The sequence below is a fragment of the Dromaius novaehollandiae genome, chromosome 5 (assembly GCF_036370855.1).
Source record: "Dromaius novaehollandiae isolate bDroNov1 chromosome 5, bDroNov1.hap1, whole genome shotgun sequence".
In the NCBI taxonomy this organism is placed as follows: domain Eukaryota; kingdom Metazoa; phylum Chordata; class Aves; order Casuariiformes; family Dromaiidae; genus Dromaius; species Dromaius novaehollandiae.
In genome coordinates, this window is record NC_088102.1 from 65,443,009 (window position 1) to 65,469,985 (window position 26,977).

General features: G+C 42.7%; 1 protein-coding gene across 1 annotated transcript; it reads right to left on the reverse strand.

Annotated features, from left to right (window-relative positions):
* Positions 1-171: 171 nt before the first annotated feature.
* IGSF22 (immunoglobulin superfamily member 22) lies at positions 172-26,135 on the reverse strand (the record flags this gene model as incomplete). Its single annotated transcript, XM_064513189.1, is given in 30 exon segments — positions 172-3,344; positions 3,346-3,662; positions 5,268-5,629; positions 6,520-6,700; positions 7,800-7,888; positions 9,409-9,493; positions 9,495-9,561; positions 9,563-9,674; positions 11,661-11,746; positions 11,748-11,787; positions 12,966-13,019; positions 13,022-13,065; positions 13,067-13,130; positions 14,146-14,406; positions 14,409-14,447; positions 14,682-14,824; positions 14,826-14,976; positions 16,261-16,348; positions 16,969-17,093; positions 18,921-19,202; positions 19,541-19,699; positions 19,702-19,830; positions 20,996-21,157; positions 22,009-22,159; positions 23,033-23,210; positions 23,647-23,683; positions 24,072-24,180; positions 25,161-25,199; positions 25,202-25,299; positions 25,991-26,135. Coding segments are annotated over 30 exon segments (3,936 nt in total), but the record flags the coding sequence as incomplete, so codon positions are not given.
* Between the last annotated feature and the right edge of the window lie 842 nt (positions 26,136-26,977).

Consider the following 26,977-nt stretch of genomic DNA (forward strand, 5'->3'; position numbering starts at 1 on the left):
TTTGTATTCCATGACCAGCTCTTTCACACAGTGACTCCCTCATTTGCAAAGCCTTGAAAAACAGTATTTACTTTCTTGGTATTGCAAGGATGCAAGTACTTCAGATTACGGCTTTCTGTATGTTTATATACAATCTGCAACAAGGAAGCCTAGATAATCATGGAGGTCCTGCTGGGCTATCTGGGGACATGGCAAATGAAGCAGAATCTAGCTCTTCTCCTGAACTCAGAAACAGGATTCTCACTTAACAGTGCAGAAGCAAACTGATATAAAAGAGAGAACAGCAATCTTTGCCTCCTTTTATTGTTAAGATACATTTGCAGAAATATCACCTTTCACATGCCCACTGGTGGTTGAAACCACCACTCAGAGGGAGGAAGTACCGAACCATCCGAACTGCCCCTGCTTAGCAGAGGCCCCACACGTCACCATCTGGTTTAACTGCCTATTACAGAAACGAGGGGCAGTGTCATTTTGAGCCACGCAAGCAAAGTCAAACTACACAGACACACTGACGCTGTTCTGCATGTTGGGCCAGGCAGAGCTGGTTCTACTAATTACATTATGTGCTTTGACTTCTGCAAACTTTCTGTCAGTGTCCAGGAGCCTTTTACCATCCTTTTCCCAAGAGAGAGGAAAAAAAAGAGAAGTGTCACTGCCATCAACCCTATGTTCTTACTTTAACTCTTAGAAAGTGCTGCCTAAAATGTTTTATCGTTCACTGTATAAAGGAAGAGTGCTGTCTGGTCAGTTTTCATAGGAAATGAGCAGTCAAGTTTGGGAGTTCCCATTTCCATTCTCATTTCCCTTGTTCAGTTCATTACTGTTCTGAACGAGTTGCTCTGGGTCTAATAGGCTTTGTGTCCTCTGCACCATGCCACCTCTAAGCATAAGGAAAATGAGATTCACCCCTTCTGAACTAAAACAGCAGGGAAGATGCTATGTTTCATAGATGTGGGGACATACCCTATTTGTTTTTGACAGAAGGAGTAAAACTGAAAACATGGCTAAACAGAGGAATTTGAATGTTCTTCCATGAAGGGAAGAGACAGAATAGGATACCTTAGGAGAAGAGGAGACAGTTTTTTGAGAAACAGAGGTCCAGCTCCTATAGAGTAAATATAAAAATCAGCAGCTGAGACTCCTGCACAGCTATCCAGAATTAGTAATTTGCACACAGTTCCTCAGATCTACAGTAAACCCATGGCTAAGCTCAATTTGAAGCAAAACTCTCATCTCCTAAAATCAGTTTTATCATACCTTTTTTCCTTTTGGTACATCTCTCCCCACCTCACTCAGTTGCAAATACCCCCAGCTGCAGAGAGACCCTCCTCTAGAGCCTACCTAGAAATCAAGGCAAGGAGAGACTGCAGGAGGGGCCCAGAAACAAACTCTGATTGCTAACAGGCACCATAAGGGACTATTAAGGCATCTGAATACAAATTAGCACCTCACCCACATAGTACTTCTGCAACCCTTACTCTTTAACCACTGCTGCTTAGAAAAAGGCTTCTTTGAATAAGGTTTATTCTTACTTCAACAAGCTCTGTGTGGGAAGGCAGAAGGTAAGTCCTACCCAGCAATCAGATCTCCAGGGGGATAGAAAGTTGTTCTCCTGCCCCTTAGAGTTACCTACCCTTCCTGAGCCTGGGGGCTGAGGCAGTGCCTAGGCAGCAGGACTGCCACGATGCCTCTTGTGGAAGCCCAGCTGGGGAAGAGTACAGTGGCAGCAGGCCAGGGAAAGCTCCCTTTGATTTTGGAGACTAAGAAACTGCTCCAGCTGTTAGCCCTGGTTTTAAATTGTGGCTTCAGGGAAGAGTGTGTCAGGGAGCATAGGAAGTGTGAGAACAAATAATACCAAGTAATCTTAAAAACTAGTAATGAATTAGTCTTTTACATCAGTGATGGCTAACTTCAGTTAAAAAACTGCCTTGAGTATATCCTACACACAAAGACAGACGAGACTGCTTGAACGTTAGAGCAGGGGGCGCGGTGTGCATATCCTTTCCCTGCAGTGAGCCACACTGAACTACTTCTGCATTAGCTGCTGTGGCAGAAAGGACTGAACCCTCCAGAGCAGTGGCCTCAGCAGTTGTCAGCAGAAGCAATGATCACAGACAGAAATAACCCTAAAAGATCCTTCCAAACATAGCCGCTCATTATTGGTGCTGTATCAGTTTCATTTCAAGCTGTGCCTGGCAGGATGTCCCTTTTGTTTCCTTTAAGAGAACAACAACAGACCCTGAGGCACCAAAGTCTGTGCTTGGAGAAAGAGAAAACTGGGGAAACTTCAGTTTCACATCAGACAAAAGGATGGAGAATTCTCCCTCAGATGTTTAACCTTGATGGCTTCCTGGTTAGTTATAAGTAGGGTGAACTTACCAGGGGCTGCTACAACTCTCAGGATACAGCAGATTTTTCAAAGCACTGCCATATATATCCCAAGACCAATCTGCAAGTTTTAAGTTTGGGAATCATGACATGGGGAGGCCAGGTGTCTTGTCCACATTACAGGATCAATCCAAGCCAGTTGGAACCAGGCTACTGTGTTACAGTCCGATTTAAACCCACCATATGGGAGCTTCTGGCATGGAAAAAAGGCGGGGGGAGGAGGAATATGTAAGTCTAATTTTTTTTCCCCATCCTTTTTGTCTTGGAAATTTTTACGACCGTTCATACAGCGTTGGCAAAATCCTATTTCACAAAGGAAGAGAACAGATTTACATAGCATGGTGTCTGCAGTATATGTGAAAAAAGCACAAAGCTGTTGTCAGAACACATCAGTTGACTGCTTGAAGGTGCGAGGTTGCCATGGGTGCAGGGGCAAACCTGGTTAGAGACTGAGAAATGGCCATCTAGGGGGATTCTTGAGACTTGCTAGCCACAATGCACCATTTTAAGGGATCTGATTCTGCTTTCAGGCAACTGAAGGCAAGTCTCAGTGACTTCAGGGGAAGACAAAGTCAGAGTAAGACCTGTTTTCAGATGTGAAAACAAGTCCTTACAAACTGTGGCCCTTGCAGCTCCAGCTGCAGTACCTATGGACTGAACAACTGCTTCCTCTTTGGGCAGGCATGAGAGCCAAACTGGCCCAGAGAAGTATGGTCCACAAGGCCAGCCTGGTAAGTGTGTCTGTCTTGGAAAATAGCAGGGTGCAAACCATACTCATAGACCTGAAATTTAGAGCTATTCAACCTGCAGAATATCACCCCCAGGAACCACAGCTGCTGCCAATCTGACTTACCATATAGACAGTGAGCTTGTAGCTGCATTTCTCTTTTCCTAGCTTGTTCTCAACGGTGATGGTGTGTTCGCTGCTGTCCCTGGAACTGCAAGGTGGGATTGAGTGTGCAGACATGGCTTGCTGAGTTGTACCACAACCTGGAGTTGGACATGATGTTAACGTTGCCCTTGTATAGGGTCACTGTTGTGCAGGGGTTGCTGACAAAAGCACAGGTCATGCTGCAGTCGTCGCTGTGGCTCTTGGTGTGGTTCTTCAGCGGTGGGGGGGCATGGAGCCAGCCCTCCTGGGGACACCCATTCATCTTGAAACCAAAACGCTCCGCCAAGGACACAGAGTCACTATGGGCTGTTTTGCACCGTAGAAGTGTCCAACCCACATACACAGCCAGCCCCAACAGGACAAGGAGTCTTCTCCTGCACTAGTATAGATCTGAAGAACCTGGGTATGACAGTTCCTGCCCTGGGCCATTTTTCCCACCACAGAACACTCACAGAGGAAGAAGGAATAAGCAGCACTGCATTAATCTCAGCATCTGACCAGCATACCTATCCCCCAGGGAAACAAATGCAAACTGAAAAGCATGAAAAGAAGGAATCAGAAATCTCCTTCTTCCATTAACTTGCTATGCAGCTGCAGGCAAGCAATTAATTTCTTTGTTCCTCAGTCTGTAAATAAGGTGTTGGGTTTTTGCTCCACAGGGATACATTGATGCTTTCTCTTGCTAATGCCATTAAACTGTAAAGTGCTTTGGGATATTTGGCTCTCAAGGTGCTTTAGAAATGTATGATTAAATTACACCCAATTATAAACCAAAGAAGGTGATCTTGGAAAGGAAGGGATATTGCTCTGCTGGGGTTGCTCTGAGGCATTATTAGTCTACAGAATGCTATGGGGACATGCACAAGCAATTTTTCCAGTGTCCACTGCAAAACAGCGTCACATTTTTCACCATCTGTTTACAGACATTTTGGCAAGTCTCTATCTCCTCTTGCACTGGCATAGAGTCTCATCATGTAAATCCTCTGGATCCTAAATGTAGTACTGTAGGGCAAACATTGAGACCTCATTCTCAGAAAATAGCTGCATACCCTCCTTATCCTTCGGAGGTTTTTTTCCCACCATCTCCCAAGGTTGTGCAAATAAATCTTGTGACTTGCCATTTAGAATGAAGAACAGGTAATCAGTTCACATCTGCTTGTGTCCTGCCTGAAGATGCACAGGTTGTTATCAAGGGGATGTAACGCAACACACAGACAACCTAGCTTTTCCCACTATCCACTACGTTTTTATATGGGCTTACGTCACAGAATTTCCTGAAATTACTTCAAACTTGAAAAGCTACCTAACAGAGGTAACACACCTAGGTAGAGGAAATCAAAATAGGCCAAGCGGAAAAATTTGGCTTGGCTCTAACTACTCAGATGAACTGGATTCTGATTTGCCCCAAACTGGCAAACTAGGCAGAAGTTTTAATTTGATGAGCTGGGGCTTATTTGGTTTTCTTTGAGACTGCTTCTAATGAGACATCCTTATTATTGACTAGGCCTAAGCAGGGAGCAACTGGACAAAGAAGGACAAGACACTTACCTGATGGGATGACCACTGAGAGTTTTATCTAATGTGCATTTAGGTACATTCACAGCTTATGGCTCAGAAGGACAGTCACAAAGTCTCCTATACCTTGTAGATTTTTCTGCTCTTCATTTTGTAAACAATTCCCAGTCAGACTAGAAACAAGCTACAAGACAAATGACTCGTAAAGCCAATGTTTTGTTATGTCAAGACACAACATCGCCCTCTCTTCACATGGACGGCCCCTACTGTCTTGAAATTGAACTTAAATGACATCTATATGAACCACTATGTAATGTGCTGTGCATATACACAGTAAAAGGCAGCCAGGTCCTGAAGAGATTCCCACCAAATGGACAGGATGTCCATTTGTGTCTGTTCCTCAGGCAGGCAACTGTGCTGCAGAATAGTCCAGTGATTTGCCCAAGGCCACAGAGGAAGTATGACCTTAGTCCATGGCTTTGCGTATAGGAGCACCCTTCTTCCTCCAGTACTGGCATATCTTTTCATGCTTACCCTTCTCTTTGGAGATGTACCATGGCTCCTCTGAATCCAGAGCACTGCCGTCCCCAATGTCACTGTGGGCAATGACTCGGAAGAAGTACTTCATCCCTGGGAGCAGGCCTGTGACAGCGTATTTATTGCTGTAGACCTTCTCTGCAGCTGCAAACCACGTGGCAGCACTAGCATCACGTTTCAGGATAACGTAAAAAGTCTGCTCATCTTCTACATCTAGGCTGTGATTCCATTTTAGGGTCATGGTGTTTGGGACTTCCTCAACCAGCTGCAGATTAGTGGTTGGTCACAGAAAATCTAAGAATTAATGAGCATGTTTAAGTATTGGTTTCCTCTGTTTTGGACCTTCCCTCTCTCATTTTCTAAGGGCCAGTATTTTTCACTTCAGCTCCTCCCTTCCCAAGTCCTTGTGTGTCTTGTAAAGTACTCTTTCCCTTGATTTTTTTCTAAGCTGAGGAACCTGAAGAATAGTTTTCTCTATGTGTGAAATTCCCTTCTGATGAAAAAATAAGGCTGTTAATTTTGAAGAGCACTCTCTCTGTGAAGAAATGACACATAGAAAATACACAGCAAAGGTCTCTAACTTCCAGCCGATCAGTATAGTAGTAAGTCTCTCTAAGGAGCAAGGTAGCCTGCCTCTGCTTGGCTCTTACAGACCCAAATGCAAAGGAAACGAGCCCACCAGGCTGCTGAGGGGACAGACACATTTAGTATTCTTATGGTGACGTGCCCAGTCAAACGTGGGATGAGAAACAAGGCAGCATTTGGGGATGTTTGGAGCAGTAATTGCTTCACCCTTTCTGTCCATATTGGACACAGTCAGGAAAGCCCCGGCAGTACTTTCCTTATCCGTCAGGTCTGAACCATGCTGCTCCCCTGCTTGGCTCAGCTATCTGGCTCTGGCTGTAAGCTAGTACAAAAAATGGACTTGGGAAATCCAGTGACAAGAGGTAGGAAAATCCTTTGTGACCAGCGAGTCATTCTCTCCTGACTTGAAACATAAATTTCAGATTGTTCCTGTGGCTTCTTTTGGATATGGTGTGTGCATGTATGGAGTTGTTTTTCAAGAAAAAAACAACCTTCTGAAGCCCACTATTGATGCAGAAATTGTGTGAAATTTCCAACAGCTGAGTAGCTCTGTCTGCACCTAGGGTGACTGAGCAGCTCACGTTTGCTCTATACTGTACCTGCAACTTGCACTTGAATGTTGTAATGTGCTTCTCTGTAATCATTCTTGAGGATGAATGGTACAGAATCAAATTGTTTGGTGCTGTGGGTAAGGAACTAGGAGTTGCCCTTTGTGATGCTCTCTCTCCCTTTTGTTGGTATGCCACCTTTTTGCCAGGTCACTGCTGGTGGTGGGGAGCCCTGCCCAAGGCAAACATGAAATCCTAACATTCTGCTTGCTGGCCTGGGTGGCAGCAGAAACAGACCATGAAAACAGACCGTGAAGACCATGATGTCTTTGAGCACAGAAAGGACACCTGTGTCTGCACAAGCTGCTTGTACATGATCACCCTGAGAGCAGAAAAATATTTAAAGGACGCCACTCCTAGACTTCTTCAAGCTGTAAAGGCAATGTCAGGCCAGCTTGGCAGCTACTGGGCAATGGCACACAGGCTTTGTCCCCAGCAAAGTGCATTGTGCTGGATTGGCTGTGAGATGTCACATAACCTTATGCTACAGTTCATCAATTTGATCATTTTGAAAGCTGAGGAAAAATGACTGGTGTGGTAGAGCTAAACTTGTACAGTTTAAACTGAGAGTGCCAAGAAGGCACTGATGCATTGGAAACTTACCTTTTCCAAAAGAAAGGGAGAGGACAAAAGAGATGTGGGGATACTTTCTTACACTGGGGTTGATTTTGTTCTTGTGGAAGTCTAGGCTTATGGTGAGGACCTTAGAAAATGGAAATCACAAATTGTCCTTAGAGGTACTTGTCCTTGAGACCAACTCAGCATCCTTGATAACAGAAACTGCATCTCAGAAAGCACAGCATCAGGACCTCAAGCTTTGCTTTTACAGCCTGATTGCAAGGGTAAATCAGGAATGATTCCACTTCAGTTAGCAGGAGCCATGCTTGTAAAATTCTGCTGCTCAGGATAAACCAGAGAGCTTACTGACATGTTTTGTGGTTTGCTGAACACTTGCTCCAGCCTGCAGAGGGCTGCGTCATGCAGCTGACAAACATGCATTCACAGAAGTCCCTCCATCCTATCCACCACCGGGGATGCTTACAAAAAAATCTAGCTCTAAAAATAGTGAGCAGTTATGTGGGTCTTCATGAATCTAAAGCGCTAATGTTTTTTTTCCCATAGCCAACCTCTTTTAAAACAAAGCGACAGCTCATGTGAAAAAGGCCAAAGGACATCCGCAACCTCCCTAGCCTATAGCTGTATTGCACCTGGCCCCCAAGAAAATTATAAATGCAGGATTTCTCCTGTGACAGGGCAACAGAGATACTGACGGAGAAAGATATATGAATGCATAGTGCTGTCCCAGCATGAACCACTATGTGGCTCTTTAGACTTGCAGTCAGATCAAACCTAGGAAGAGGCTAAAAGAAAAACACAAGAGAAAAAGAGAGGTGAAAAAAACCCCAAATTAGAGAGCACACAGAAAAGTGAAGGCATTCCCCTTTAGTCTGCCACTTGAGTCAAGCTTAGAGAAGTAAATGACTGAGAGTGGAAGAAACTCTGGAACCATTTCAGCAGAAGGCAGTAAGTGTAAGGGTTGCAGTGGGCTGACAGCAACTTCACCAGCCCTTTTGCTAATAGCTGTACCATCAGAAGAGAAAAATTCATGCTTCAGCAATCAACAGCTTAGTGGCAAGCACCTATTCAACCCAATTGCCGATGAGGAAGGTGGTGGAACAAGACCACTTGAAAATTGTTCATACAAAAAGTGAAGGAAAACAAACAAAAAAAAAGAATTCGAATGGGCAACTTTAATGCCTCATCAGCTGATTTTAGTATTACTGTCCACCTTCAGCCATAAGCAATTTCATATTATGTTTATTTCCTATGAAACTTACCATATTCAGCACAGCACTGCCTGATGCCATTCCACACCAGAGAAGTTTGTTCAGAGCCTGCAGTCTCTCTAGGATTTGTTTCGTGTTTCCCTATTTGGAGATGTGGTAACAAAGAGGTCTGTTGCACGGACTGGTTTGTAGTTCCAAAACGGGAAGAGAAACAATTTCTTTTTGTATTGGTCACATGGGTGTTGTCTTCTGAGAGTTCCTTAGACAAGCCTGAATGTTCTTCTGCCCTACAGAAATCAGTGTTACATAGCACGACTCATGAATTGTATCTCTCCCCTTGCTACTGCTACTTAGGGCAGTCAGCACCACGCTTTGTCACCTGGCAGCATCCTAGACATAAAAAGCCTGAATTTCCTAATTAATAACTAAGTTCTTGTAAAGTCCTAAACAATAAAGATTTAAATAATTTGCTACCTTGAATAATAAGCTAGGGATTTCATGAACAGTCATGATACCTTTATTATGAAGACATAATCAGTATCTTTGGAGCATAACCCCTGATAACACCATTCCAAGTTTAGCACAGTGGCACCTGACTGTTCATTTCATTCAAGCCAAGCACCTGAAAGAACTCTAATCCTGCCTCAGTACCACTGTTTTTACAACAAATGGCATTTTTTTACTGTAATATCTACACACCTAATCCATCCTCAGACAACAGCATCCATGACAAAAATGGAGAGAATTTTCCAGCAATGACCTCTGTAATCACATGCCTAATGTAGGAGGTCAACAGTGGAGTAAACAGCTTCCATTATACCTAGAATACCTGTTCAGGACACAGCTCAGCCCTAGCTAGAAGGATGACAGAATGATTTTAGTTTGGCTCAGGGACTGCAGAGCTTGTGTTGCTCTCCATCTCCTCTCAGCAAAAGAAGCTGAGCTGTGATACTGAATGTTCCTTTGTGAAAGATGAATTTGATAACACTTTGCGAAATGATGCCTATTAAAAAAAAACACACAGAAAAGAACTGAAAGCCTTTAAAGAGGTGAGAGATGGGAGTTCAAGTTGGAAGGATACTGCAGGTCTTACCTGGAGATGGCATTGCTAGAATTCCTTCCTGTAACTCCACTGTTTATCCCACATCAGCTTCATTCACAGCTCAGATTTGGAAGAATGTATTTCTGCCTCTCCTGCAGGCTTCCCACAGTGTAACTGATACCAGAGATTGGGATCTTGACACATCTCTAGTATGTATCCTGAGGGCACATCTCCTTGGTCTGGCTCCTCCCAGGCTAAGGAAATGCTGGAGTCGGAAGAATCAACCATGTAGAGACCCTTCACCAGTCCTGGAGGCTCTGAGGCAGTAGGAGAACTGTGACACACTACTGTACACACTTCATCCAAGCACCAGGTGCTTCCTCCAAGCACCAGGTCCATTTTCAGGCCTATGTCTGCATGTGTGAAGAACAGGGGTTAGCTGTCCCTATTTCAAAATGCCCAACCTGCAAGTTTTTGGGGTGGAAGGACCTCAGCAAATTCTGTACAACAGAGAACACAGTTCCTAAAATGGCTGCACAAATATGTAGACCCTGTTAAAAGGCTGGCCACTTAAGAAAAGTTCTAGCAGCTTTTGACCTGGGACCATCTGAATTAAGGTTGGAAAGGGTACCTTCTGTGAGCACTGACCACCCCTCATCCTCCACATATGTTTGGGAGAGGTGTCTATGCATTAACAGTTTGTTTGCACCTCTTCCTAGCTACTTTTTGAGCTCTCCAGAGTATACATACATATACATATATAATGTGTCTTATATGGCTTTGAGTGTCTTGCGTCTCTTCTTGTTTAATAAATCGTTCTTCTTACAGTCCTGTGTCAAATGTCCAGGTGCTATCTGGACTGCTTAGACTAGTGGATTTGTTTACTGGCTTGCAATATCCTGTTAATGATCTTCAAGCTTATGTAGCCAGAAATTAATGCACCCCTCATGAACAGTCATTTTTGAAAATACAGATCTTGCTTTCTGCTCTTTAGGTCCACCGTGCAGCAGTCTAGTTAGGACTCCAGAAGAGCAAAAGATAGGATGTTCAAAAATACCTGTACATTTTGAATCAAATGAATAGGGAGTTGGGTATCCAAATCCATATTCTGCTCTGAAAGTCTCAGCTAAAATGCCAAAGCAAAAAAAAAAAAAAAAAAAAAGTAAAAAAAGAATTAAGTGAACCAATGCAGCATGGTGTGACAAATGTGATGCTAATGACTTTTACAGAAATACTTATATGAGGACACAGGGCCATGAGGAATATGGTGCAAATGGACAGTACATATTCTCCTAGGCTTAATGTGGAATAATGCAAGTCTTCAAGTAGGAGGAGAATCATAGCTTCAGGCTTTAACTTGTTTTTGTGTTGTATTCTGATTTAGAGGAACCTGAATGCTTTCTCATCTGAGTAACCATTTAACCTCAAGGCTCTCATCTACTACATACAAGCTGAAGAATTCTTTTTTTTTCCTAGTTATACTGGCTTACACACTTGGCCAAATTATTTTTTCTAAATTATGTGCAGCTACTGAGGCCCACTCTTATAACAATTACAAGATTCCTTACCATCAGTAGCTTAAGCTATTTATTGATTGCTTCTGACAGCATTCTGGTTTTAAAATGCATTAGTTATATGGCCATATGGAGTAAGAATTGTCTGTAACTGGTACAAAATAAAATTTGCTATCTCAGCATTTCTGAGGCTACTGTAATCCTTTGGAGTTTGGCTGTGATTTTCATCAGTCCAGAATCAGACACAAATTTTTTCTAGTTAAAAATCTAGTCTTAAAAGCCAGGATATAGACAACTTCCATAAATTCTGCAAGAAATCTCCCTTCTTTTATTAGGATTGGTGGGGAACTGCTGCAGGGAGCATAGTGACATGTTGTATAACAAAATATTTTCTTTTTTGTGCAATCACTGCATTATGGCTTCTGGCAAACTATATGTGAACCTCAAGTAATCTAGACCTCATAGCACCTTTATCATGTTGATTTCTGTTTGCTGTTTGCACATACGCAACTGCCTCAGAGGGAAATTCCTTACTATGTCCTTATCTTAATAACTATACATCTTATGTGAATAATGTCGCACTTTCGGGAACTTATGATATAATTATATCTATAGTTACAGGTATTAAGACCTTCCTTAGCCTTTAGTTAAGCTGTAAACACGATGCAGTTCATTATGTTGAGTCAGGCTAGAATTTGCCACATTCCCTCAGACTTCAGTTGTAAATGCATCGGTCCAGTCATACCATCCATATTTACAAAAACCAGACAAACAGTGAAAGAAACATACTGATGGGATCCTTTGCAACAACAGAACTTGAGGATACACTGGGATGTCCAGGGCCTGCGTGGTTCACCGCCATCACACAGAACTCATTCTGTATCCTCCAGCAAACCATCTGCTTTGAATTTGGTACCTGGAGAGACAAATGTCACAATGATACAGATCTCTAATCACACATAAAAGCATTCCTGAGTGATCACTTTTTTTTTTTTTTTTAAATTGCTTCTGGACTGAGACAAACCATGAGGAAATTTCAGCTCATGCACACCTTCCTAGAGAACAACATGAATGCATGTTCAGGGAGCCCCATAATTAGGTCTAGCCTGCGCTTCTGCAGTGGTCTGCCTCATCTTCACATCTCTCCCCAAGGTATGAAGAAGGGGATGGAATTTGTCTGAATATCTATAATATAAGAAAAAATGTATACATTTGCCATTATAATGCTTTCCACTAAATTATGGTCCATAGCATGGTGTCTTCATACATGCTGAGGAAAACTGTCTTCATGTATTACCCCACTGACTTTAATGGGAATTCCCATGAAGCAATAAACTCAGAGTGACCAAGCTTTTCAGAAGACAAATTTCAGGCAAGTTTCATCCTCTATTCAATTTTAAACAAAACCTCAGGAACTGAATAATTTATTCTTAAAACTATTTCCATCATTCATCGTGAGTATTGTTGATACTTTAAAAAAGTTATTTTTGAATAGTGGATTGTAACTTAATTAATATGAAAGTCCAACATTTGGAATGAGACAGTGGAAAGATTCCAAGAAAGAACTAAAATATTAACAGAAGAGGAAAAGCAAAAGTCTTGTTAGTCAGATGCTGCTGATGATATGAACACTCCCATGTGTTATACAAGCTGTGCTAAGCATAGATCATATGGTTGCTATCTGATGGATACAACAAAATCAGTCACTTGTTTAATTCTGTTCTGGTTTGAGCCAGGGAAAAGCAAGTCAAATTTAGCTAAGAAGAAATGTGAAAACATAAGTGCCTGAAAACAGGCACCCAAATCCATAGGTAGGTACCTAAATAAAAAATGACCTGACTTTCAGTGGTGCTGAGTGTTCTGCTGTCTTACTTGCACACTGTACTTGTGAGCATCCACCGTTTCTACTTCAGCTTAGAAAAGTGGACTTTTCAGCTTTTTACTTTGGACAGTGTATGTCAAAATATGTATCTTGCTGGTGCTCTTGGATGCCATGATGGCATTTCCCTGATTAATCAATATTCGGCTTTACATTCAAAGCCTCTCTAAACCTTCCTTCTTCCTATACAAAACAGATAATAATCTTGGTCTGACCTTGGACAGGGTCCTTGGTTACCAGAACCCAAATGTTGCTGCCCTTCTTCCTATGATGTAGCCTTGCACTGGGGAGCTGCCATCCTGGGCTGGGGAGTTCAGTGATAGTGACAGCTTCTTTACTGCTATCTGCAACTTGAGGCTGAGATGCCTGTCCAGGAAGGCCTACACAGATGAAAATGAATTTAGCACAGCACAGTCAGAATTCTTTAACTCCAAAGTGTTTCTCTGTGTGTGCGTGTGTGCGTATCTATGTATCTATACACATGTATGTACGTATAGCAAGAAGCCAAGGAGGGTAACTTGGACATTTAGGCTTATTCATGGCCACAATCTTTTTCCTAAAGACTCTTTCTTTGCCATCTAAAACTCTAAAATGACAAAGGGAAGTAAACATTTTAATACCTTTTGTTTATTCCAGGAATGAACTCTGTCTGCAGTGCATGACAGACATGCTCAGAAACGCCTTCTCTAATCCATAGGAAGTTTGGACAAAAACGAAAATATGTAAAGTTTTAGGTGACAACTGATATATAGTGCTTCAGTTGGGAAATTTTCTTTCTCAAATGCTTTAATAGGCCAGACTCTCTGTTTGGACTCTATCTGCTGTGATACGCTCTCGTACTGGGGAAACTGTGAGCCTTGGAAGATATAATTTAATTAGTCCATAAAGAAAAACTGGGAACAAGAGGTACCCAAACTTTAAACTCCCTGGACATAGTTGAGCAGTGTTTTTCAACCAAGTTAGTTTTTGGCTGACTTGTTTTCTTTTTTGGCTGCAAAACAAAATGTTTTTAAGTATTCACTTTTTCATAATCTTCTCTCCTCCCCCACAATATTTTCCAGAGAAAGCTACTTTTCATTTCTGCAGTATTCTACTGAGCTTATGTAACTGACACTAGAACAGTGTGTTAGTCAGTACTCTCTCGTGGTCAGTCCATGTTGAGGGGTTTCTAAGTCCACAAACACTTGCAGTGAAAGGACCTGGCTATTTGTTTGATCCTGGCTATCACCCAAGCACAAAACAGCTTCTAAGCTCCTGTCCTTGGAATCTGTCCCTTGAAGCACAGGGGACAGTGCTCTTTAGGGGATTGGCAAGGCAAAAGAGGACGTAAACGATGGGAAGCAGGACTGTGAAACCACATTAAAAATAGATGGCCTGAGATGCTCATGTGCTTACCAATGGCTTCTCCAGCAAACACTTCTTCTATTTCCAGTGGTTCACTGAGGTCCTCAGAGTTGACAGCAAGGATTCTGAATTGGTAGGCTTTCCCTTCCTCCACCTGATCTGCGGCAAACATGGTGTACTTGCTCCCCACCTCCCCTACTTTGATCCAAGATTTTTTCCCAGCCATCCTCCTCTCGATGATGAAGTGAGTCACACGCTTTTCTCCATTGTCTTTGGGTGCTTTCCATTTCATTTGAATGCATTTTCCGTGTGTTCCAGGAACTCTGCTTTCCCCTGTGGTGGGTTTGGTTTATCTGCAGTATGAGGAAATAGCCAAAGTGACACAGAGGGTTATTATTTAGAGAGCCATATCCTCTCATGGTGTAAATCAGTGTAGTTCTACTGATTACAGCAAAGCTAAACTGACTGATAACTCGCTGTCTGTCCCACTGAAGATTTTTTTAAGGGAAAGTCTAGATTACATCGTCTGTAACCCAGCATATTGACCAGTGATTGACCTGCTATAAAATGATTAATTTAGGACCTACCAACAACACTGAGGTAAAGACTAGCAGAATCTGAGCCACAGTCACTTTTCAGCTTCAGCATATGGGCTCCACTGTCTTCTCTCATACAGTTTTTGATTGTGAGTAAGGCCTAATCACTGGCTTTCTCCATCACCACTTTCTCTTTCTGTCACCTCGATACCATCTTTGAACCACACGATTTTGGGCACTGATTCTGCCTTGAAAGGCAACTTGATATTTGCTGTATGCCCAGCCCTCATAGTAACGGGGTGTGCAGCAAAAAGGTCCCAGACAAATTCTTCAGTAACAGGAGGATCTGGAAAGAACAGAAGACACTTACAGCTGCAAATATAGCTTGACATTTGTCATGTGTTTGTGAGTTCCCTGCAAAGGTGGTCTAGAGCTGGGCCTCACATGTACTCCTCGATGTTTTTAATATCAGAATTCTGTAAAGTCTTTGGTGTGTTCTGATTCAGATAGTTTAGTTCTGTTTCTCATACAGGGAGCTGGCCGGTCTCCTTTAATTGCTCAGCTCAGCCCCAGAAGGACCTCTGGGAAATGGCAGGCCAAAAAAGCTCCTCAGATCCCCAGCACCTGAAGATTTGATTCCAGGCAGTTTCTAAGTTTTGCAAGACATGAGAGGAAGCATTTTGTGCTGTTCTTCCCCAAAGCCACATTTGGATATATACAATTGTGACAAAGATCATGGAATCAAAGTTAGGTACTACTTGTAAAGAAAACTCTCCCTCTTGTTACAGCGTAATATAGGAAAATGATAAGGATTTCCTGCACGTAAGAAAGAAAAATAGTCAGGTTTCTACGTGTTTTTGGTGGTTTTCCTTTTATTTTTGTCATGCAACGGGTATGTTTGTAAATGACAATCTTCACAAGGCTGTCAAAAATATTTTTGAATGCAAGAAAATCAACCTTCCCTAGATCAAATGCAATCAATGCAAAAAAACCAAAAAAACAAAAAACCAACCATTCTGTGAAAGTTTGCTGTGCATGGATTTTTATACAGAATAAATCTATATGCAGTGCTGCAGCCACAGCATCCTGAATGAATGGTTCTTACTGCTGCATTTGTCCTGCTGTCTAGGCAGCAGTACCTATCCATGTTGCCTTGATTCAGCGGACAGACAGAGAGGGGCTCATTTCCATGCTACAGATGAGTCTGAAAGTCCATCTGGCGCCATCTGGCTGCCGAGAGGCAAGCAATATACATATTTATATATCTATATGTAATTTCAGAGAAGATGTTTCTTCTTCTTGCTCATGACAACAACATTGGAAGTTAAGTCTCAGGCCAACATTCTCAATCACTGATTTATAAACACAGAAACCCAGGCTTAGTCACTTAAAATCAACCAGTACGAATGTTCAATTCTCTCCCCTTGAATAATGAAGAAGGAGAAGGACAAGGTTTTGCTCATGCAGGTGGATAGATCTGTAAGATGGTACAGACCCAGGTGAGGAGACCTAGTGAAGCACTGATTCTGCAAATACAGGTGTATCACCACTAAACAGCATAAGGACAAGGGGTAGCTACCTGCAAAGGCAACTGTTGCCTCACTGTGCCCCCTTGGCTCTGAACAGCTACCTCCTGTCATGCTCCTTCCCTGTTTTTCGGTGGTGAGTTTGTGGACAGCTCCCTCCTTCACTGTATGGAACCCTTTCACGTCTGTAATCTGAAAAGAAGACTGGGCCAGGAAACAACCTGCATCGCAACAAACACCATCTCCCACTCTGTCCCTGATTCCTCTGATCAGTTTCCTGCTCTAAGACGACTAAGGAGTCAAGATTTCTAGCTCCTACTCTGGTAAAGTGTTTTGTGAACTATGGACAAAACACATTCGGGGGTTAGGTGGACAGTGTGATTTGTGCATCAGCCTAGAAGAGCCACATGGCATGTAACAAAGGGTGTGCACCAGCGTGCAAAGGATATGTTTGCTGATGCCCTTGAAAACCAGAGACTGGGAGAGGGAGAAGGGTGGATGGTGAGAAGCCAACCTTGCGGGAAAGAATGAGAGTCCACAGGCTGAGAAAATGGGTTAGCAAATGTGGAAAGCATCTCGACAGGAGACTAGGAAGGGGAATTCTGAACAAGCCAAGATCCAAAGCCAAAACTTAGTAGGACTGAGGCTGCATTAACCTAAGAAGGATTAGACCAGTTCTTGTCAATCTGTCTGCCCCTATAGTAAAAAGCCCTTTACTATGAGCAGGCCAAATCCCACCACAGCTGTTCAGGAAACCCTCCCACTAGGTTTTGCAGCCTTTCACTATACTGATAATACCATGGGCATGTTACCTCTTTGTCATCCTTGAGGCATATCCCCTCCACCTTCTTATCATCCAGGACAACAGAGAGCTCAGCAGGACCCCCAGGTGGAGCATGAACACTGGACGTACCACTCTTTATGGTGGCAAATCTCTCTGAAAGAAATCCCATCGGAAGCCTGTGAGCAGAAACACTGTGTAGAATGATTGTGGAATAAGCACTTAAACACCAAGGGAGGCATTTAATGGCAGGGGAACCTCCTAACAAAATGGCATAGACCTTCATCACGCAAGCCCTTATCTCTGGTTGGGGAATTGGATATCATGGAAGGAAGGGTGGAAGGAGAAACACTGTTCTTAAGTAGCTTTTACCCTTCTTTATGGGTATCTAATGGAAGGACAGCAGCTCTAGGAACCCAAAAGCCCAAGCAGAAAAGAGCTTCTTGGCACTGCTCCAGATCATTAGCTGGTCCAGATGAACCATCAAACCATCTGAACCCTTCTCCTGTTGCCTATGTAGTATTTGTCACGATACCTGAACTCTACACAGCGGTATGAGAATCCTGTAAGTGAAACACCAGATTGCTATTCCCCTGTGCACAGGAGTCAGTGGGAGACCTGTGGACCACTGCAGGGAGAGGCAGATCCACTGTGGCTTTCTAGGTTTCCTGTGCTGCGGAAATGATTTCCTCCCCAGAAAGGAGGTCAGAGAAGGTTCCTGCCCCACACCGTCCCTTCAGCCCATCCTGGCCGTGGCCCACAGAGGGCACTCACATACCAGGCCTAATACCCATCCTCTGGGAGCCAGGGCTTCCCTGCCCATACTCAGCCACACTAAACCCCAGCTCCAGACTCTTCCAGGCTGCACACCTGGAAAGCCCAAGGCTAGGGATGCCACTAGGAAACTGCTCCTTTCTTCTGGCCTTTGTGGGAAAGCAAAAACAAGAAATACACAGCCAAAATGCAACTAACACAGTGACCTCCACCGAAGCCTGTACCTGAGCCAGGACAGGGTTCATGGGACATCATCTGGCACAGAAAATGCATGGCTATTAGGAAGAGGCCAGCCTCACAGAGACGGATGTCAGGGGTGGGCACCAGGGCAGCTCAATCCTCCATGTAAGGCTCTGCCTAAAATCTGCCTGATCACCTCACAGCTGAGCTTTTAGCCCCCAGATTTTCTTCTGTACCATCCTACAAACTGAATGTTCAGTTGTTCCTGAACCTGTGAAGGAAAAGCTAGTATTATTTTATGCACTCTCTAAGCTGCTCATTCTAAAATGTTCTTAAAATGCTGTATTTTTCACGGTAGGCACCGGGGCATACTTCAAATCTGGCCCACATCTAACAAAAGTCATCTCAAATAATAACAGCCGCTAAAATCCACACTGTAACGTTGAAATTTTTCTCTGACCTCTGACATGCTGAGAGCATGATGCTAAACTTGCTGACCTTTTTCCTCTTGACAGACCTATGTCTTTCTATAAAGTACCTAGATAAAAGTTTACAGCATCAATAATTCTACTGTGAAATTAATTCATACAACAAATACGATATTAAATATTTACTGTACCAACAACCTCACATTGTGCTGCTAATCCTCAGCAGGCTGCAAATGTCCCACTGGTTGCTTTAAAGAATCAGGATAAGAATTTATAATGACAACTCTGATTAAAGTAAAAAACATGATACTTGACTAGACTGGTTTAGGTGGTGGGTACAAGAACTTAAATGGAAGATTTACTACTTTATGCTTCTACCACTTTTTGCAGCAAAGGAAAGTCTTTAATTGTTATCTCCATGCTATGAAGATGGGCACAAATGGTTTATTCCATGCTAAACAATAAATACACTGCACAGTAGCGTTACCTCACATCAGGTCCCTGGCTGTAGCAGCAAAGCACCATGGCTTCTCTGCAACAAGGAACAGCGTAATAACTACTATTCCTCCTCCTTTTCTTCCCTTGAGCCAATCACACTTACCTTTCACAGTTACATCGGCATTGCTGTAATACTCATTAGGATCGTCTTGCATAACAAACACTGTGTAATCTCCTGAGTCACCCAGCTCAGCATCATCAGTGATAACCTCTGCTGTCTTCCATTCACGGTTCATGCTATACTTAGGAGACCTCTCAATCACCTGCCCATTCTTCATCCAGTTCAGGGTGATGTCTTTAGAAGTCAGCTTGCACTCCAGGCAGGCTTTTCCCTTCTCTTTCCTTTGGAAGTTCTTGAGATTGGTGATGAACTTAATCGGAATCCCTTGGAAAAGGAGCAAGGGAAGGGGTTGGCAACCAGAAATGGCACATACCAGCAAGCACCTTAGAAACCAAAGCAGGAGGCTTTGCCTCCGCAGGGTGTAACATGGGTCCCTATGCAGGACAGATTCCATGCTTGGGACTTTAGTTCCAGAATAAAAATCAGGTCTTGGCACCCCTCTACTTGTAGGCCCACAGAGTAGCCTTATGAGGGCTACTGCTATAAGCTGCCAGTTCTTTCAGCCCAAGCTCCAGGGCTTTGTGCTTTGGCTCTATGGATTTTGCAGCTCAAACACTAATATTCTGTGTTTGATTTGCCTAAAGATGCTTTCCCTGCATTACTTAAGATCAGTGAAGCTGATCTTACGAGTGGAGCTTTCCGCACTGTATCTCCAGCCTCAGCACTGACTTCCCCAAGGTCATTGGACAGAAAACCCTTCATTTTCAAAGTGAAAGTTAATCTATCATCAGATGTGATGATCTTGTACTTATCACCCCGCTCAACTCCTCCTTATTGAACTTCCAGGTGAAGTTTGGCACTTTTTTTGGACAGGCGATTTCAAACAGTGCTGCCTGCCTTTCTGTCACTTTCAGTGGTTTCAGTTCTGTCAAAAATGTTAGGGGCTCATGTGCTGTCATAGGAAAAACACAAACGTTCATTCTGTTTTGCCTGGTTGCTAATCTCAGATTTCCCTACGCTAAATAGCAACACCTCAGTGAAGTCATTCTGATTTCTTTCCTGAGTGGTAGCAGAAAGATCAGCTTCAGAGGAAACTGAGCTAACTACAGCTCTTAATGTCCAGTCAAAGCTGTAAGTATTCCTACAAAGCTGATTATCAACAGACACCCCATTTTTCCATTTAGTTCTTCTGCCTTAGTGCCATTTTTTTTTCTCTCCTCGTTACTCTAGGTCATTGTAAAGTAAATGGCTTCAAGCCATTGCAGATGAGATCTGCAAGCATACCTGGAACCATTTTGCAAGCAAAAAGAGGACTGACATCTTTCTGCATTATCCGTCAAGAGTGCTGCAGTGCCTGGCACAGGATCCCTCCTTGGCTTAAGTAATGCAATCTACCATACCACCAATCTACTAAACAGTCCGTTCAACCCCAAGTAGCACAAAAGATAAGCACTATAATGAAAAATGGTACTTCTGGAAACATCTTCAAAAGATGGTTCTACTGCAGTAAAAGTTGGAAGATAAGGCAGATGGGTAGCATCACTTTTACTTACCACTGACTTAAGGCAAGATTGCTGTATATAATGTGGCTGATTCTCTTTCGAACAGCAATCACATACTTCGTTGGTTGCAGAAAGCATGTGAAGTGGAAAAAAGATGGGTTTCATTATGCAGGCCCATCTACTCACCCCCGTGTCCTGTAACATTGTTTAAGCAAAGCTCACTTGTACTAAAAGGACAGTGACAAGGTTCATTTTTATCATTCCCATCTTTTCCATTAAAACCAATCCAAATTCAGTAGCGACTCACAGCCTTGCCATACTGATGTCAGCGGGGAATTTGGCTTATTATGTGTAATAACCAGGCTTCAAGCTGAAATCTGCTCTCTCATGAAAGGTGTTTTCACATGGGTGCTCTGGTAATTGTGGGTTGGTTTATGACTTGCACAATGCTAGATTTCTGTTTGATCCTAAGAAGGCCAGTGAGTCATGAATGCTGCAAAGATATTTAAGAAAAGAAAGCAGACTGCAGCTTGGACCACCAACCTCGACTCTCAAATTTTTGTCTGTAGACTTTGTCATGCTACAGAGAACCTCATATCCCAAAATAAATGTTACCTATCACTCTCGACACAGCAGACATTTTCTTGTCAGCCACAAGACGACTGTAGGTGCCCAGGTCTTTTTCATTCATGTTGGCAATGTACAGCATATATATATAGTTCTTACCAATCTGCTTCATATCGTATTTTCCCATGGAATATATGGAACACAAAGGCTCTTTCCCCCTAGTAAGCAGAATACTTGCAGCTTTGAAAACATGCTGCTTTTGCACGGGGGGGACAGAAAGCACAACACAGTGCTCAGTTTAAAGGACGTGTAAAGCCAGCAGGGGGTTGGCATAGTGAACACAGTTTAATCTTATTTGTCTCCTTTTTGGTAGGAAATCAACAAACCATTGTTAGCAATGATGCTTTGCCCAGGCTAGTCAGCCTGTCAGAGACTGAAAAAGTCTCCAGTATAGCTGTACACCTATCCAGTAGCCTGACAAGTATCCTGTATATTACAGGTTATACTGGTCAAAACCATTTAAAAAGGATCTCATATGACAGTCCTTTCTCGGGATTAGATCCTGGTTGCAGTGTTCCTATGTGCTTTATTTCAACTACTGTCTCAAATGCAAGAGTAGAATTACTTCCAAAATAACATTCCCTTTCAATGCGAGAAAGTGTTCCAGAATCCAGTATCTTGTTTTAGCTTTAGTTCTCATTTGGATATTGAGTGTACTGTGATTTTGCACAGATCATATCCAAACAAATGGATTAAGCCTATCATGACACATGGACAGAAAGCAAGGAAGCACTGGCAGTTTGAAATGGCAAATGGACAATTCACGGGCATGAATTGGATAAAGCGATAAATCATAATCATAAATGAAGGGACTAGGAGTTGAAGGGATTTCTTCTCAGATACCTAATGCCTTGTGTCTTTTATCAAGACAAATGAGCCCTAATTCTTCAGTCCTCCTGTTGGATCATGTCCACCCAAATAGCCTCCTTCACGCACTAAGGTACAGTGCAATAAGACTATTCTTTCTTACTTCATGCAGGTAGACTAGGTCTTACTTCCACTGCCCTTTTTCACCCAAAGAGAAATGAGGGAAGCTACCTTATAGCAGGTCATTTTAATGCTGGGGTCCTTCAGTTCCAGAATGGCATTAAACACAGCAGTGGCATCTACTTCAACTTCAGTGTCCTCAAGGGGCTTCAGAATTCTGCCTGCCTGCAAGACCATTTAGTGAAGAATAAATCAACAATCCATGCACTATCTCACAGCTCCCGCTAGATGGACTAACTCATCCCATTAATACAATCAGTTTTTGTTAATATTGCCTATGTTCACCATCCTTGCCACTTTTGATACTCAAATGCAGTATTGTCGCTGTGTTCCAGATACTTCAGAAGTTCTGCTGTTGGGAAACGTAAGAGGAATACTGGAGATTTTAGAGATTTAGTTCACTTCCTAGCATGGGGAATCTACTGCTGTATTCTGGGACAAGCTACTGAATCTTTCTATCAGTTGTCCACCTGCAGAATACAAATATCAGTAAATTCTATGTTTGCCTCACTTCTTTGGACTATAAAATTCCTGGGCAGGCAATAACTTTTATCACTGTTTGTCCAAAGCAATGCCTACTGTACTGAATACCTTGGCTAAAGTATTAGGATTCTACTCTAATACAGCAAAGAGTAACAGTGCAGTCAGGCAGGACAAACCGAACTTCATATAGATTTAATCTATGTCGAGAATTCTTCCTACAGGCATTATTTGCAGAGACGTTCTAAAGACATTTTTACCTCACTGAGATCTGCCGTGATTCCTTCATGCTCCTTTGAAAGTCCCACTAGGAAAGTCCAGCTGCAAAAACATTGTTTTGTACCCTACCTGGGATGTTGATCTGCCTCCCCTGCAAACTATCTTTGTGGATGTGGTCTTTCATCTGTCAAAACCTTTGGGTACTGTGACAGACACTGTAGGCCGTTACCTGTTGTGGACTTTTACATAGAGGACAGTTATTCAGTGTGGACAGAAAAGCAAAAAGTGTAAATGGAAACATATGTTCCAAGTGTCCTGAAAGCAGACAGTCTCACCAACCTCAGTCTTCACTTTCTTCTCCATCTCTTTCATCTTTTTGAGGAGCACAAGGAAATCGGTGTAGCCATTCTCCATGCAGATCTTCTCATAGTTCTTCTTTGGCACTTCAGAAAGGATCTCCAACGTTTCTTTCTCATCAGCTACCTTCTTTATGTTCTTCTTTGGTGCTGGAGGTCTCCTGTGCATACACATCTCAGAGGTAATTCATGCTGCATTTCAAAGCAAGCAACTCCCCCTTCTACAGCTTTGGATGTAACTTGGCCCCTCTTGGAAGGAACATCCATACGGTTCCAGAGAAGCTCTTCTAGCTTCAGACAACATGGCCAGCCTTTTCAGTGCCTCCTTCAAAGCATCACTTCTGGGAAAAGGGATCACGGAATTCCTTTCCACCACCATGTCTGCCAGACAAACTGGCTGGGAATTTGCTGTGGTGCTAATGCCTATGGGAAAATGAAGACTGACTTTAGAATTGAGGCTGCCTATGGCACTGCAATATTGACAGTCAGAAGCAGTGGTCTGTGTTATTGGTACTGAAAGTGTGACTCTGCTCTAAGAAATGAGGACTTAGAATTAGCTCATTGTTCTGACATAATCCAGGAAACAAACAGTCCCACCTCTTCTTAAGCATTTTTTTTTTGAAATCCAACTTTTCTTCAACTGGTGAAAAAATGCAAAGGTAATTTAGTGACTTCACACACTCCCAATATCACTTCCTACAAGTCATTTACATCCTCATGCCCCATGGATTCAAAAGTTCTAACTTCCACTGATCTGCTTCATGGGCTTCAAATGGGCACAAAAAAAAGTAAGGAATCTAATTTAAATGCAGGCCCTAGTCTTTCTCTGCGACTTGCAAAGAGGGAAGATATGCCAACTGAGCAATGGGCAGCTGCTATTATGGTATGTGATTCAGAGCATATGCACTGCACTGGATGGAAAAGGTAGATTCTTTTACCCTGCTCCAGTTGCAGCAGACCTGACCTGCACAGACAGTCCATTTTGTCTAACCTTCCAAGCCTCGTTACTAATCAAGCCAAACCCCTGACACTTGCTTTCAGTCGTGATCAGGGTGTGTAGATGGCATCGGCATGGGTACTGGAAACTATGCACTTGTAGTTATTGGCATTGTATGAGGAGAGGCATTCAAGCTTGAAAGAAAAAAGAAAATAAAATAACCAGAAAAGGCTCCAGATAGGTTAGGGGGAAAAATGTATTAGTGAAATCCCCCTTTTATTTGTTTAAGCCAGTATTTTTTTCATTCATTAACAGAATGGCCCTGTTGAAAACCCAGAATCGCTGAGAGCAGAAACTCAGGGCCCAGTCCTACATTCCCTCCTCCCTAAAGATCCCTCGCAGCCCTCTCCAAAGCCCCAGAAACAAACAGAAGCATTCCTACTGACAGTGATGTACTTTGGATCAAGTCCATTCTTGGCCTAAGATAGCAAAACAAAGCCACATTTCTCCCCAGAAGCATCCTTTTATTTTGGTGTTCTGCACTGAAAGTGAGTATCACTTCTGAACTGCATGAGCAATACAGAGTCCAGAAGAGGGTGAATGGAAGCTGTTGGACTTGAGGCTCTGGAGTTTTGTAGGGAAAGAAAAAGGCAGTTTGACCTGTGCTGGCCAGCAGACTTCTAAACAAAGTACTGTCTTGAGAGAAGAGGTGAATTAGAGTGGCTTAAGAATTAAGGGGAGAGGAGGCAAAGGGGACAGAGCATGGGAAACAAGGAACAGAACAGAAAAAAGAAGGCAAGGGCAGAATTTTTGCAGCCATGGGACTTCACAAATTAAACAGGGCTGAACTAGCACATGTCCTGAGTAATAGTACAAATTATCAAGATTTAGCATTAATTTTATTTGAATGGCACACAAGAGGCATTAAGGCCTCACTATACTAAACACCGTAAAACCAAGTAACAAAGAGAATGCTCCTTGCCCTTATGCTCTTCAGTTGAATGGAAATGCCACCCTGCAAACATACAACAGTATTTGAAAGTGCAGTACTGTACAAACCAGAATATTTTTGTTGCTGCTGAGGAATACTATAGTGCTTAAGTTTTTCTTTTTTAGTTTTTATTGTGGGAATAAAAAATTATGAGCTAACGCCAAGAAAAAAAAGGAGTGTTACCTTCACCATATACTCATTATTGATACTGTAAAAAAAAAACATCTGGACCCTTCTTTTACTGGTATCCCACTCTCTCTTCTCCATGTTACATTAAGCTTTGGGTTACCTTTCACTTTAGCTTGGAATATTGCTTTATCTCCTAAAATTCAAGAAGAAACATTGGAACAAATGAATGAATGAAATGGAATGAGGGGCTGTTACATACTTTCTCTATTTAGGATTATTTTAAATGCAGTTTCTTTTCCTGTCTGCTTTATAGAGGAAATATTAACCTTACTTTATTTACTTACTGTACTTATTGCCACTTGACTTCCATTATGGATATCACTCTAGAATAAAATTTGTTCATTAAAAGTGCTCTGCACATCATAAAGGAGCATTTGTGATTTTTTATGATATATAATGAAGACTCTCATGATCTTTCTGTCACATCAGACAGTCCCAGATCTCTCAATATGGGAGAGATTACACATGATGGGAGAGCTTATTTACTAATGTATTAAAGGTCATATTATTCCAGCTTCAGTCAAATCATTCGATCAGGAGTTTTGCATAAACAAGGTCTGCTATATTTGGATCAGTAAGTACTGGTCTCTAGCAGCTAAAATGAGCAGCAGCTTTCCTATTGATTTTGACTGGTACAAGACAAATCTCTAAAAACAGTGGGGAAAGATACAGGTAACCGGTGTTTGCCTGCATTTTTATCTACCAGTATTCCAGTTGTAGAAGGTGGCAGACCGTATTTTCTTGCCTGAGATGGGTGAATATGCCTAGACGCATTTGAAAATGCGGTCAGTTACTGGCTTTCACCAGACATGGTTGTTTCTCACCCTCAGGTGCTGTTGCTGGATGAGGCTTCTCCACAAATTCAGGGATGCTTTCTCCAGCAAGTATTTCAAAGGAGCGTGTCACCATGCAAAGGGACTCCAATATGGCAGATTTCCTACAAGCAACTTCTGTTGGGAAAAAGACAGGTTAGTCTAGCAGCACAGAGAGGTGCTTTTTTACTGGGAGAGGAAAAGGGTGGATACAAAAAGAAGCCCTGAAACATCCACAGTCATACAGAGAATCGCCCTGATGAGTTAAGACCCTTGGGACAAGATTTGTGCAGCAGGTAGAGTGCTAGCTGCCCACAGAGACTGCTGATCAATTCCTTGCTTCTTTCCAATCTTCTTGCAGGACTCTGGACAAGTAATTTGTTCTCTCTATGCCTCAGTCTTGTCACCTACATGATGGGAAAACTGGGCAGCCTTTTTGCACAGGGGTCTGTAAGCTGCTTTGATGCTATGATGTTGGAGTTCATTCAAGAAAGGTCTTAAAGCTGTGTGCATCAAAACTGCCATTAGGATTGACTCCATTCTGTACTAAGCTGCGTCCTGCTTATGCTGTGTGGGGTTAAGACAAACCTTCCTCCCCCATATCATTTAGGACAAGTTTTACACACAAAAGCAACATCTTCTTTTGGTCCCACTTATGCTCCAGCCGCCCAAAAACACTGTTAGATGTCAAGGACAGGAATGCTACTTGCCTTTGACAACTTTGATGGATTGAGAGACATGTTGCATTTGGGAGCTGGAGACTTCAATGGAGCAATGCATCCCGACCTTGGTTTGCACGTGTAAGATTCTGTTGCAATGGTGGTTGCATCACGTCCAGCAGGGCTCCAGATACTGTAAACTCTGGAATGGAGCAGTAACAAACACACTTGCCTGATGTGTATAAGGCTAAGTGTGGCCTCCTTGGCTCCCCTCTCCAACCAGCTGCCATCTAGCCCTTGGGGCTGGCAAGTCACTATGCATCAGGATAACAAAGGTGAG